Source organism: Mobula birostris, chromosome 32, assembly GCF_030028105.1.
Source record: "Mobula birostris isolate sMobBir1 chromosome 32, sMobBir1.hap1, whole genome shotgun sequence".
NCBI lineage: Eukaryota > Metazoa > Chordata > Chondrichthyes > Myliobatiformes > Myliobatidae > Mobula > Mobula birostris.
Genome location: NC_092401.1, coordinates 30,074,525 through 30,089,101, shown reverse-complemented (window position 1 = coordinate 30,089,101; position 14,577 = coordinate 30,074,525). Strand labels below are relative to the sequence as shown.

At 43.5% G+C, this 14,577-nt stretch overlaps 1 protein-coding gene across 1 annotated transcript in view; it reads left to right on the top strand.

Moving 5' to 3' along the window:
* Nucleotides 1-590: 590 nt before the first annotated feature.
* The window catches only part of LOC140191088 (uncharacterized), a 100,109-nt gene continuing 86,122 nt past the window's right edge, over nt 591-14,577 (top strand). The window contains exon 1 of the mRNA XM_072248163.1: nt 591-1,041. Within this exon, the coding sequence (XP_072104264.1) occupies nt 876-1,041 (166 nt within the window). The 5' untranslated portion in view covers nt 591-875. The remainder of the gene's footprint in view (nt 1,042-14,577) is intronic.

Here is a 14,577-nt window from a genome sequence, read left to right as displayed (position 1 = left end):
GCTTATATGGGAGGCAGGGTTTGAGGGTCGGCACAACATTGTGGGCCGAAGGGCCTGTACTGTGCTGTACTATTCTATATGTTCTATGTTCAGTCATCTTGAGCACAAGTGGATTTGCCCTTGGGGTAACGCAGTCCCACAGCATGTTTCAGATTCCAGATTCCAGACTTAAGATATTCATATTTCATATTTTAGTTTAAAGATTTCAGATCAATTTATTATCACATTTACATTGAAACATACAGTGAAATGCATTCTTTGCATTAGCAACCAAAACAACCCAAGAAGGTGCTGGGGGCAGCCCACAAATGGGACCAATATAACATGCACCATGTTCAGCAGATCAATACAAGTAACATTGACAACACCACCAACAAGAGAAAAAAGAAGCAGAACACACCCCTTTCCCACCCTCCCACCCACTCACACACACACAGGCCTCCACCCATAGACAGTCCAACTCTTGGTCGACCTTGCAGACTTGCAGACACGGATGTTGGGCATCCAACATCCAGACATGCTGATCCAGGGGCTTCAAACTTCAGCCCTCAATCTCCAGTATCAACACCAGAACTCATTAATCATGGGAATTGGTCTGGACTCACGAGGACCTCCAACCCCAGGACTCATAGGCCTGGAGGGGTTACCAGCCCTAGTTCTTGGAGCCCATCAACTAGGATCCTTGACACAGGGTACACTAGTCTTCGTCCTCACTAGTCTTGACCCGAACCCCAGAGAATCCTGAACTCCTGCCCCTGAACTCTAACTCCCCCTCACCCCCATCCATAAATCCCAGACGGACCTCTAAAACAATGCACTGACCCCAAGACCATCCTAACGAACCTGAGAAACACAGAGATTTAGCTACAACCTCAATGGGCATCACAACTTGGCACCACCTCGATCACAGAGCATTACGAAATTCTGATGTAACTCTTTCAAAAGCCACAGATTTCACACATCTTGTTAACGCACTGAGTACTGGCCTTACTGGTGGAGAAGAAGTAACAGAGATGAGAAAGAGTTACTTGGCATTCCTCGGTAAGTTGAAATCGATAACTGCTACCTTACCGGTAACTGCTGCTTCACTCATTATGTTCCACCATTTTGGACTGTGCGGGAAGCTGACATGTCATGGTGTCCAAATGACAAGGAGAAGGTAATACTTTAAATTCAATCTGCAATTACTCTTGGATTGAGAGGTACAAACAGCAAGTGAAAACTTAGGCAGAGTAAAAGGACAATGTACCTGTGTTAAGGCGACCCTTTTGCAGACTCAGTATACACTCATCCACTGGAAACAGTCAACACACATTCTGATACAGTCTGCGTCTCTGAACCACTTTGTGTGTCTCTCTACACAGTACACATTTTGACACAGTCTCTGATTCTCTGAAACACTCTGTGTCTCTCTCCTATCAACACATTCTGAGGTGGTCTCCAACCTGAAACCCTTTCTCCATGTCTCTCCACAGACACATCCGGACACAGTCTCAGTGCCTCTGTCACAGTACCTGTGTGTCTCTCCCCAAAACACATTCTGACACAGTCTCGGACCTGAAACACGATCTGTGTGTGTCTCTCTCCACAGACATATTCTGACAGTCTCTGTGTCTCTGTCACAGTACCTGTGTGTCTCTCCCCACAACACGTTCTGACACATACTCCAACCTGAAACACTTCCTCCATGTCTCCCTCCATAGCACACATTCTCACATTCTGTGTCTCTGAGACAATATTTCTGTGTCTCCCTCCACAGCACATTCTGACACAATCTCTGCCTCTCTGAAACAGTATGGTGTGTCTCCCTCCACAGCACACATTCGGACAGCCTCAGTGTCTTTGAAACAGTATCTGTGTATCTCTCTCAACAGCATAAAGTCTGACACAGTGTCAGACATAAAACATTATCACTGTGTCTCTCTCCACAGTACACATTCTGACACAGACTTCGACTATCTGTGCATCTCACTCCATGGCACATTCTGACAGTCTCCAACTTGTAACACTTTCTCCAGGTCTCCAAATGTCTCTCCACAGCACACATTCTCACAGTCCCTGTGTCTCTGAAACAGTATGGGTGTTTCTCTCTCCACAGCACACATTCTCACAGTCCCTGTGTCTCTGAAACAGTATGGGTGTTTCTCTCTCCACAGCACACATTCTGACACAGACTCAGGCATGAAAAAGAAACATGGATGGTAGTTTGCCTCCCAGGTGCCAGGGTCCGAGATGCTTCTGGATGCATCCCAAAATATCCTGAAAAGGGAGAGTGAGCATCCAGAAGTCATGGTACATATTGGTACCAATGACATAGGTACAAAAAGGGAGGAGATCCTGAAAAAAAAGGAGTTAGCAAGGAAGCTGAGAAGCAGGACCTCAAAAGTGGGAATCTTGGGATTGCTGCCTGTGCCATGTGACAGTGAGGATAGGAATAGAATGACGTGGCAGATAAATATGTGGCTGAAGAATTGGAGCAGGAGGCAGGGATTCCGATTTCTGGATAATTGGGATCTCTTCTGGGACAGGTGGAACCTGTACAAAAGGGATGGGTTGCACATGAATCCGAGGGGAACCAATATTCTTGTGGGCTGGTATCCTGGAGCTGTTGGGAGTGGTTTAAACTAATATGGCAGGGGGGGTGGGAATGGAGATGATAGAGCCGAGGATGAGCCAGCAGGTTTACAAATAGATGATGGAAGTAACATGAAGGTAAGGAAGGACAAGCCAATGATTGGATACATATGCAGACAGAGCAAAAAGTTAAATTGTACCACAGAGGCAAAATGCAAAAGGTTGAAGAATTCAGGACTGAAGGTGTTATGTTTAAATGCACGTAGCATTTGGAATACGGTAGATGAACTCATGGTGCAATTAGAGATTGGCCTGTATGACATTGTGGGCATCACTGAATCATGGCTAAAAGATGGCCATAGTTGGGAACTTAGCATCAAAGGAGATATATTGTATTGAAAGGAAAGTCAGAAAGACCTAGGTGGTGGTGTGGCTCTGTTGGTAAGAGATGGAATTACATCTTTAGAAAGAGATGACCTAGGGTTGGGGAATGTTGAATGTTGGTGAATGAAGTTAAGAAACTGCAAAGGTAGTTATGGAAATCATATATAGGCCTCCAAATAGTAGTCAAGGTATGGGGTTGAGATAGCAAAGGGAGCTGGAAAAGGCATGTAAAAAAGGTAATGACACAATTATAATGGGCAACTTCAATACACAAGGGGATTGGGAAAATCAGGTTGGTATTGGATCACAAGAGAGGGAATTTGTTGAATGCCTACAAGATGACTTTTTAGAGCAGCTTGTGGTTGAGCCTATTCGGGGAAAGGCTATCTTAGATTGGGTGTTGTGTAATAATCCAGATCTTATTAGGGAGCTTAATGTAAAGGAGCCCTTAGGAGGCAGTGATCATAGTATGATTGAATTCATACTGCAATTGGAGAGGGAGAAGCATAAGTCAGATGTATTAGTATTGCAAAGGAATAAAGTGAATTACAGAGTCATGAGAGAGGAGTTTGTGCAGATGGATTGGAGGAGGATACTGGCGAGGATGATGTCAGAGCAGAGGTGGGTGAAGTTCCTGAGAATAGTTCACAAGCTGCAGGATAGATATGTCCCACAGAGGAAGAAGTTCTCAAATGGTGGGGGGAGGCAACTGTGCCTGACAAAGAAATTTAAGGACTGCATTAGACAAGGAAAGGGCAGAAAAGGTAGCAAAAGTGAGTGGGAAGCTTTTCAAATCCAACAAAAAGCAACTAAAAATATAATAAGAAAGGAAAAGATGAAATATGAGGGCAAACTAGCCAATAATATAAAGCAGGATATAACACATAACCATTTAACAATTACAGCACGGAAACAGGCCATCTCGGCCCTTCTAGTCCATGCCGAACTCTTACTCTCACCTAGTCCCACTGACCTGCACTCAGCCCATAACCCTCCATTCCTTTCCTGTCCATATATCTATCCAGTTTAACCTTAAACGACAACATCGAACCTGCCTCAACCACTTCTACTGGAAGCTCGTTCCACACAGCTACCACTCTCTGAGTAAAGAAGTTCCCCCTCATTTTAAATTATGAAGACACGCAGTCCTCTTTTTTTGTCATTTAGTAATGCATGCATTAAGAAATGATACAATAATTCCTCCAGTGTGATATCACAAAACACAGGACACACCAAGACTGAAAAAAAACTAACAAAACCACATAATTATAACATATAGTTACAACAGTGCAACAATACCATAATTTGATGAAGTCCATGAGCACAGTAAAAAGTTCAAAGTCTCTCAAATGTCCCACATCTCACGCAGACAAGAGAAGGAAGAAAAACTCCCCCTGCCATGCCCGACCACAGTCCGACTCTGAGTCATCCGAAAACTTCGAGCCTCCAATCAGCTCTCCGACACTGAGTACTGAGCACCATCTCTGTCCGAATGATTCGACCTCAATCTTGGTCGCCAACAGCAGGCAAAGCCAAGGATTTTGAGGCCTTCCCTCTGGAAGATTCCCGACCGCGCAGTAACAACAGCCGTGAACTGGCGTTTCAGAAATTTCTCAAGATGTTCACGTCTGTCTCCATCAAATCAGAATTGTCCATGGGCCCTAGTTTACCCCTAAACTTTTGCCCTTTAACTCTCAACTCACGTCCTCTCGTTTGAATCTCCCCCATTCTCAATGAAAAAAGCCTAACCACGTCAACTCTATCAATACCCCTCATAATTTTAAACACCTCTATCAAGTCCCCCCTCAACCTTCTACGCTCCAAAGAATAAAGACATAACTTGTTCAACCTTTCTCTGTAACTCAGGAGATGAAACCCAGGTAACATTTTAGTAAACCTCCTCTGTACTCTCTCAATTTTATTGACATCTTTCCTATAATTCGGTGACCAGAACTGTACACAATACTCCAAATTTGGCCTCACCAATGCCTTATACAATTTCAACATTACATCCCAACTCCTATACTCAATGCTCTGATTTATAAAGGCCAGCATACCAAAATCTTTCTTCACCACTATATCCACATGAGATTCCACCTTCAGGGAACTATGTACCATTATTCCTAGATTCCTCTGTTCTACAGCATTCCTCAATGCCCTACCATTTACCATGTATGTCCTATTTTGATTAGTCCTACCAAAATGTAGCACCTCATATTTTTCAGCATTAAACTCCATCTGCCATCTTTCAGCCCACTCTTCTAACTGGCCTAAATCTCTCTGCAGGCTTTGAAAACCCGCTTCATTATCCACAACTCCGCTTATCTTAGTATCATCTGCATACTTACTCATCCAATTTACCACCCCATCATCCAGATCATTAATGTATATTATAAACAACTTTGGACCCAGTACAGATCCCTGAGGCACACCGCTACGCACCCTCCTCCAATCTGAGACACAGTTATCCACCACTACTCTCTGGCATCTCCCATTTAGCCACTACTGAATCCATTTTACTACTTCGATATTAATGCCTAACGATTGAACCTTCCTAACTAACCTTCCATGTGGAACCTTGTCAAAGGCCTTACTGAAGTCCATATAGACAACATCCACTGCTTTACCCGCGTCAACTTTCTTAGTAACCCCATCAAAAAATTCAATAAGATTTGTCAAACATGACCTTCCATGCGCAAATCTATGTTGACTGTTCCTAATCAGACCCTGTCTATCCAGATAATTATATATACCATCTCTAAGAATACTTTCCATCAATTTACCCACCACTGACGTCAAACTCACAGGCCGATAATTGCTAGGTTTGCTCTTAGAACCCTTTTTAAACAATGGAACCACATGAGCAATGGGCCAATCCTCCGGCACCATCCCCGTTTCTAATGACATTTGAAATATTTCTGTCAGTGCCTCTACTATTTCCACACTAACTTCTCTCAAGGTCCTAGGGAATATGTTGTCCGGACCCGGAGACTTATCCACTTAAAAGCGCCGGTACTTCCTCTTCTTTAATCGTCATACTTTCCATAACTACCCGACTTGTTTCCCTTACCTTACACAATTCAATATCCTTCTTCTTAGTGAATACCAAAGAAAAGAAATTATTCAAAGTCCCCCCCATCTCTTTTGGCTCCGCACATAGCCGTCCAATCTGATTCTCTAAGGGACCAATTTTATCCCTCACTATCCTTTAGCTATTAACATAACTGTAGATCCTTTCGCATCTCCTCAAAGTTAGCCTTTCTCCAATCAAAAATCTCAATCCTAGGTCCAGTCCTATCCTTCTCCATAATTACACTGAAACTAATGGTATTGTGATCACTGGACCCGAAGTGCTCCCCAACACATACCTCCGTCACCTGCCCTATCTCATTCCCTAAGAGGAGATCCAACACGACCCCTTCTCTAGTTGGTACCTCTATGTATTGCTCCAAAAAACTATCTTGCACACATTTGACAAACTCCAAACCAACCAGCCCTTTTACAGAATGGGATTCTCAATCTATGTGTGGAAAATTAAAATCTCCCACAATCACAACCTTGTGCTTACTACAAATATCTGCTATCTCCTTACAAATTTGCTCCTCCAGTTCTCGGTCCCCATTACGTGGTCTATAATACACCCCTATAAGCGACACGACACCTTTCCTATTCCTTAATTCCACCCAAATAGCCTCCCTAGACAAGTCCACTAATCTATCCTGCCGGAGCACCGCTGTTATATTTTCTCTGACAAGCAATGCAACACCTCCCCTTCTTGCCCCTCTGATTCTATCACACCTGAAGCAATGAAATCCAGGAATATTTAGTTGCCAATCACACCAAAATGATACCAAAAGATTTTCAGTTATATAAAGAGTGAAAGGGGGGTGAGACTTGATATTGGACCACTGGAAAATTATACTGGTGAGGAAGAAACAGAAACATAGATTTGTGATTTTTCTTTTCAAATCTTTTTATTGTTAGATTATACAGAAAAAATAACATGAGTACATTAAAGTAACAACACATAATGTCTCAAAAAAGACATTATCTTAAAGGTTGAAAAAAAATTTTGTGATAACAATAAAAACCTACTAAGCAGAAAAGTGAGAAAAAAAAAGAACCCGTTAGGTGTACAACCCCAGAGCCATGCGTCATACAAAAAGCTTCTAAAAAACAATCATCAAGCTGCCAGCAACAAAAGAAAATATACTAAAAAATTTACAATTACATCATGGAAAAATTATATCAATTAGCTCAAATGATAATAACGAGCAAATGAGCCCCATCTTTTCTCAAAATCAAATAAAGGTTCAAAGGTTCGACTTCTAATTTTCTCCAAACCAAGACATAGCATCACTTGAGAGAACCAATGTGACAAAGTGGGAGTTGATGTATCCTTCCACTTCAACAAAATGGCCCTCCTAGCTATCAATGTAACAAATCCAATAACATGTTGGTCAGACACAGAAATACCATGAATATTTTGAGGAATTATTCCAAAAAGCACAGTTAATTTATTAGGTTGTAGATAAATAATTTTAAGTGCTTTAGAAATTGTTGAAAAAAACGACTTCCAGAACTGTTCCAATATAGAACAAGACCAAAACATATGTGTCAGTGTAGCTATCTCAGTTTTACATCTATCACAATGACTATCAACATTAGAAGAGATTTTAGAAAGTCTCTCCTTCGGCAAATGATAACGATGTACAATTTTAAATTGAATCAATGAATGGCTAGCACAAATTGAAGAAGAGTTAACCAACTTCAAAATCCGCATCCAATCCTCCATCATAAAAGTCAAATTAAGTTCCTTTTCCCAATCCTGTTTAATCTTCGATCAAGGACGCTTATCCCATTGTAATAATAAATTATAAATTCTTCCAATAGAATGCTTAATCAAAGGATTCATACTCATAATAGTATCTAACAGGTCAGCCTCCAATATGCAAGGAAAATTACTTAAATATTTTTGTAAGAAATGTCTAACTTGAAGGTCTTGCAGAAAGTGTGAGTATGAAAAGATTTGTGATTTTTATAAATGACCTGGATCAGGAAGTGCAGGGATGGGTTAGGAAATTTGCTGATGACACAAAGGGTGGGGGTGTTGTGGATAGTGTGAAGGGCTGTCAGAGGTTACAATGGGACATCGATAGAATGCAAAACTGGGCTGAGAAGTGGCAGATGGAGTTCCACCAGATAAGTGTGAGGTAGTTCATTTTGGTAGGTCAAATATGATGGCAGAATATAGCATTAATGGTATGACTCCTGGGAGTGTGGACGATCAGAGGGATCTTGCGGTCCGAGTGCATAGGACACTCAAAGCCGCTACGCAGGTTGACTCTGTGGTTAAGAAGGCATACAGAGCCTTGGCCTTCATCAATTGTGGGATTGAGTTTAGGAGCCGAGAAGTAATGTTGTAGGACCCTGGTCAGAACCCCTTGGAGTACTGTGCTCAATTCTGGTCACCTCACTACAGGAAGGACGTGGAAACCATAGAAAGAGTGCAGAGGAGATTTACAAGGATATTGCCTGGATTGGGGAGCATGCCTTATGATAATAGGTTGAGTGAACTCAGCCTTTTCTCCTTGGAGTGACGGAGTATGAGAGGTGACCTGATAGACATATACAAGATAATGAGAGGCATTGATCATGTGGATAGTCAGAGGCTTTTTCCCAGGGCTGAAATGGCTAGCACGAGAGGTCATAGTTTTAAGGTCCTTGGAAGTAGGTACAGAGGAGATGTCAGGGTAAGTTTTTTACGCAGAGAGTGGTGAGTGCGTGGAATGGGCTGCCGGCGGCGGTGGTGGAGGCGGAAATAATAGGGTCTTTTAAGAGACTCCTGGATGGATACAGGGAGCTCAGAAAAATAGAGGACTATAGGTAAGCCTAGGTAGTGTCATGGTCCCTTCTGGCAATCCCCCACCATGCCATTTACCTCAGGAATTGGGCCTCAATCACCTCATTTAAATTCCAATCATTCCCAGGTTCCACTAACTACACACACCTGCTTCCCATCAGAACCTGCAGGATAAAGACCCTGTGACTACAACAAGGAGCTGCCAATTTGTTGGTTGACTCTTGTATGAGTAGCCTTGTTCCATGGTTCTTAGGACTATCAGTTCTAATTCTAGCATCGTTCCTGAATTCTCTACTAAAATCAAGACTTTGGCTAAACACTCTCTCCGGACACCAGTTCCACACTCCCTACGACCATAATGCTTCTCAACTCGGCCTCTGTGCCTGTGTTCAGCACTTGGGTTCATACCACCGCCACGTCCTTGCAACAGGTTGTTCTGAAGTAAAGACATGTTCAGCACAGCTGTGGGCCAAAAGGCCTGTATTGTGCTGTATGTTTTCTATGTTTCTACGTTTCTGAGCTGTAATAAATTTATTACAAAGGCTGTAATAAATCTAGTCAAGAAGAAAAGAAAAGCTTACAATAGGTTCAGAGAGCTAGGTAATGTTAGAAATCTAGAAGATTAAGTCTAATAGGAAGGAGCTTAAGAAGGAAATTAGGAGAGCCAGAAGGGGCCATGAGAAGGCCTTGGCGAGCAGGATTAAAGAAAACCCCAAGGCATTCTACAAGTATGTGAAGAACAAGAGGATACGACGTGAAAGAATAGGACCTATCAAGTGTGACAGTGGGAAAGTGTGTATGGAACCAGAGGAAATAGCAGAAGTACTTAATGAATACTTTACTTCAGTATTCACTGTGGAAAAGGGTCTTGGTGATTGTAGTGATGATGTGCAGCAGACTGAAAAGCTTGAGCATGTAGATATTAAGAACGAGGATGTGCTGGAGCTTTGGAAAGCATCAAGTTGGATAAGTCACTGGGACTGGATGAGATGTACCCCAGGCTACTGTGGGAGGCAAGGGAGGAGATTGCTGAGTAGGTTGACTCTGTGGTTAAGAAGGCATACGATGTGTTGGCCTTCGTTAATTGTGGAATTGAATTTAGGAGCCGAGAGGTAATGTTGCAGATATATAGGACCCTGGTCAAACCCCACTTGGAGTACTGTGCTCAGTTCTGATCACCTCACTACAGGAAGGATGTGGAAGCCATAAAAAGAATCCGGAGGAGATTTACAAGGATGTTGCCTGGATTGGGGAGCATGCCTTATGAGAATAGGTTGAGTGAACTTGGCCTTTTCTCCCTGGAGCAACGGAGGATGAGAGGTGACCTGATATAGGTGTATAAGATGATGAGAGGCATTGATCGTGTGGATAGTCAGAGGCTTTTTCCCAGGGCTGAAATGGTTGCCACAAGAACACACAAGTTTAAGGTGCTGGGGAGTAGGTACAGAGGAGATATCAGGTGTAAGTTTTTTACTCAGAGTAGTGAGTGCGCGGAATGGGCTGCCGGCAATGGTGGTGGAGGTGGATATGATAGGGTCTTTTAAGAGACTTTTGGATAGGTACATGGAGCTTAGAAAAATAGAGGGCTATAGGTAAGCCTGGTAATTTCTGAGGTAGAGACATTTTTGGCACAACTTTGTGGGCTGAAGGGCCTGTATTGTGCTGTAGGTGTTCTATGTTTCTATGGAATGTACCTATGCAGAACCCCGAGCAAATATCCCTTGAATGTTTGTCACATTTCTTCCATATGTTTCTTTGAGAACATCTGTTTCCGATTTATGCTTCCAAGTTTCTACCTGCTAACCTCATATTTCCCCTTACTCCAATTAAACGTTTCCCTAACTTGTTTCCTATCCCTCTCCAATCCTATGGTAAAGAAGATAGAAATGTGATCAATATCTCCAAAATGCTCTCCCACTGAGAGACCTGACACTAGTTCATTTCCCAATACCAGATCAAATACAGCCTCTCCTCTTGTAGGCTTATCTACATATTGTGTCAAGAAACCTTCCTGAACACACCAACAAACTCCACTCCATCAAAATCCCTCACTCCAGGGAGATGCCAATCAATATTTGGGAAATTAAAATCTCCCACCACAACAACCCTGTAATTATTACACCTTTGCAGAATCTGTTAGATAGAGCTCTTAAAGATAGCGGAGTGAAGGGATATGGGGAGAAGGCAGGAAAAGGGTACTGATTATGGATGATCAGCCATGATCACAGTGAATGGTGGTGCTGGCTTGAAGGGCTGAATGGCCTACTCCTGCACCTATTGTCTATTGTCTGTCTCCCTATCTGCTCCTTGATGACCCTGTTACTATTAGGTGGTCTATAAAAAAACCCAGTAGAGTTATTGACCCCGTCCTATTACTAACTTCCACCCACAGAGACTCCGTAGACAACCCATGACTTCCTCCTTTTCTGCAGCCATGACATTATCCCTGATCGACTGTGCCATTCCCCCACCTTTTTGCCTCCCTCTCTGTCCTTTCTGAAACATCTAAAGCCTGGCATCTGAAGTAACCATTCTTGCCCCCGCACCATCCAAGTCTCTGCAATGGCCACAACATCATAGCTCCAAGTACTGATCCGCGCTCTAAGCTTGTTCATAATACTCCTCACATTAAAATAGATGCCTCAAACCATCAGTCTGAGTATGTCCCTTCTCTATCACCTGCCTATCCTCCCTTTCGCACTGTCTCCAAGCTTCCTCTATTTGTGAGCTAACCTCCTTTTCCTTCTTCACTTCAGTTCAGTTCCCAACCCCCAGCAATTTTAGTTTAAACTCTCCCCAATAGCCTTAGCAAACCTCCCTACCAAGATATCGGTCCCCCTTGGATTCAAGTGCAACTGTCCTTTTTGTACAGGAAACTCCTGCCCCAAAAGAGGTCCTAATGATCCAGAAATCTGAATCCCTGCCCCTGCTCAATCCCTCAGCCACACATTTATCCTCCACCTCACTCTATTCCTATATTCACTGTCACATGGCACAGGCAGTAATCTCGAGATTACTACCTTTGAGGTCTTGCTTCTCAATTTACTTCCTAACTCCCGTAGTCTGCTTTCAGGACCTCTTCCCTTTTCCTGCCTGTATTGTTGGTACCAATATGTACCACGACCTCTGGCTGTTCTCCTTCCCACTTCAAGATATTGTGGATGTGATCAGAAACATCCTGGAGCCTGGCACCTGGGAGGCAAACTACCAACCGTGTTTCTTTCCTGTGTCCACAGAATCACCTGTCAGACCCCCTAACTATAGAATCCCCTGTTTCTGTTGCCATCCTCTTCCTTTCCCTACCCTTCTGAGCCACAGGGCCAGACTCTGTGCCAGAGGCACGGCCACTGTTGCTTCCCCCAGGTAGGCCATCTCCCCCAACAGTACTCAAACAGGAGTACTTACTGTTAAGGGGGACAGCCACAGGGGTACTCTCCAGCATCTGCCTCTTGCCCTTCCCTCTCCTGACTACTACTCACTTATCTGTCTCATGAGGCCCCAGTGTGACTACCTGCCTATAGCTCCTATCTATCACCTCCTCACTCTCCCTGACCAGACGAAGGTCATCGCGCTGCATCTCTAGTTCCCTAACGCATCAGGGTCAGATGTCGGATCTCTCAGTGGGAGAGCATCTTGGAGACAGAAATCATAATTCTATCTCCTTTACCATATGTAGCCCCCTGTAAGCCTCAGGCTCGCTCAGCTCACTTTCATCTAGGGGGAGCAGCCTTTGGCCTCGCCAAACTGGGTAATCAAGATTGTGTGGGTGCCGTGTGATGTACCCCACCCCACCAAATAACAGACAGCACACACTGTATGATTTGCAGTTTACACTTCATAGATCTTACAGGAACTATATAATTAATAGAGATACAATATAAAAGGAAAGCAAAAGGTGCCAAACTTATCAAAGTTCAACCACTTTGTGCACAACCGTTGGAGCTCAAGTAACAGAGTCTTCTTTCCCACATTTGATCTCTTCTGCCCTCCTCGACCTGCCGCCTGAGACCAACCACGGTGGTCGACCAAAGCGTGACCAGCATGTCCTTCCTCTTCGGTTCTCGTCCCGAAAAACCCTGGGCCTTGGACTCCCGCTCGGGGTCTGTTCCATCGCCCAGCTTACAGCATCGCGTCTCCTCTCTCTATCCCCATCACGCCTTCTGCCCAAAGCCCGTGAAAACAATAGCTCACAGACACACAAGAAAAAATAACATCTATCCCAATTGGTTAGCAAATGAATACAATTCTCGTTATCAGTAATTATAACCCAAAAAAGCTGCTAGAGAGAGAACCACTGTCTCAGCAGTTAACATCACAGAGAAGCCATTTTATTTTTAACATAATAAGGAAGCCATTTTATTAGCCTTAGCAATAACATAAAAGAAGAAACCCCTTACACATAGCATTGGAGAGGGATAGGAACAGACAAGTTAGGAAAGTGTTTAATTAAAGTAAGGTAAAATATAAGGCAGGAACTTGGAAGCATAACTTGGGAACAGATGTTCTCAGGGAAATGTATGGAAGAATGCGGCAAATGTTCTGGGGATACTTGCATGGAGTTCTGCGTAGGTACGTTCCAATGAGACAGGGAAAGGATGGTATGGTACAGGAAACATGGTGTACAAACGCTGTTGTAAATCAAGTCAAGAAGGAAAGAAGAGCTTACAAAAGGTTCAAAAATCTAGGAAATGATAGAGATCTGGAAGATTATAAGGCTAGCAGGAAGGAGCTTAAGAAAGAAATTAGGAGAGCCAGAAGGGGCCATGAGAAGCCCTTGGCAGATATTTCTACAAGTATGTGAAGAGCAAGAGATAAGACATGAGAGAATAAGACCAATCAAGTGTGACAGTGGAAAAGTGTGTATGGAACTGGAGGAGATAGAGGTACTGAATGAGTACTTTGCTTCGGTATTCACTACGGAAAAGGATCTTGGCAATTGTAGGGATGACTTGCAGTGGACTGAAAAGCTTGAGCATATAGACGTTAAGAAAGAGGATGCACTGGAGCTTTTGGAAAGCATCAAGTTGGATAAGTCGCCGGGACCAGATGGGATGTACCCCAGGCTATTGTGGGAAGCCAGGGAGGAGATTGCTGAGCCTCTGGCGATGATCTTTGTGTAGCCCCCCCGGCCAACCTCAGGGTCGCTCGGCTCGCTGTCATCTAAGGAAACAGCCCTCGGCCCCGCCAAACTGGGTAATTAGTTTGTGTGGATGCTGTGTGATGTACCCCACCCCGCCCAAATAACAGACAATACACCAGATACAATTAAATGATTTACAGTTTATAGATATTAATGGAACTATTTAATTAAGAGAGAATAAAATATAAAAGGAAAATAAAAGGTGCTACTCTCATCAAAGTTCAATCTCTTCGTGCACAAAACAGTTGGAGCTCAGGACCCTTCTTCTTCACCCTTCTTGGACCACCTCGACCGGCCGCCTGGGACCAACAATGGTGGTTGACTAGATGCTCCACACGAGTCCATCTCCGTCTCCTTGCCGAAAGCCCTCCTCGGGGTCCGACCCCGTTAGCGGACATCACAGCACCTGGTCCATCCTCTGTCTCTCTCTCCCGCCTTCTGCCCCAAAACCCCGCGCATACAGTATCTTCAAATACACCAAAAACATAACAACTATCCCAATTGGTTCGTAACATATTCTTATCACACTCTAAACCAAAACAAGCTGTTAACGCAAAAACTTTCTCAGCGTTTAACATAACAAAAGAAGCATTCCCAAGTATAACATAACAAAGAA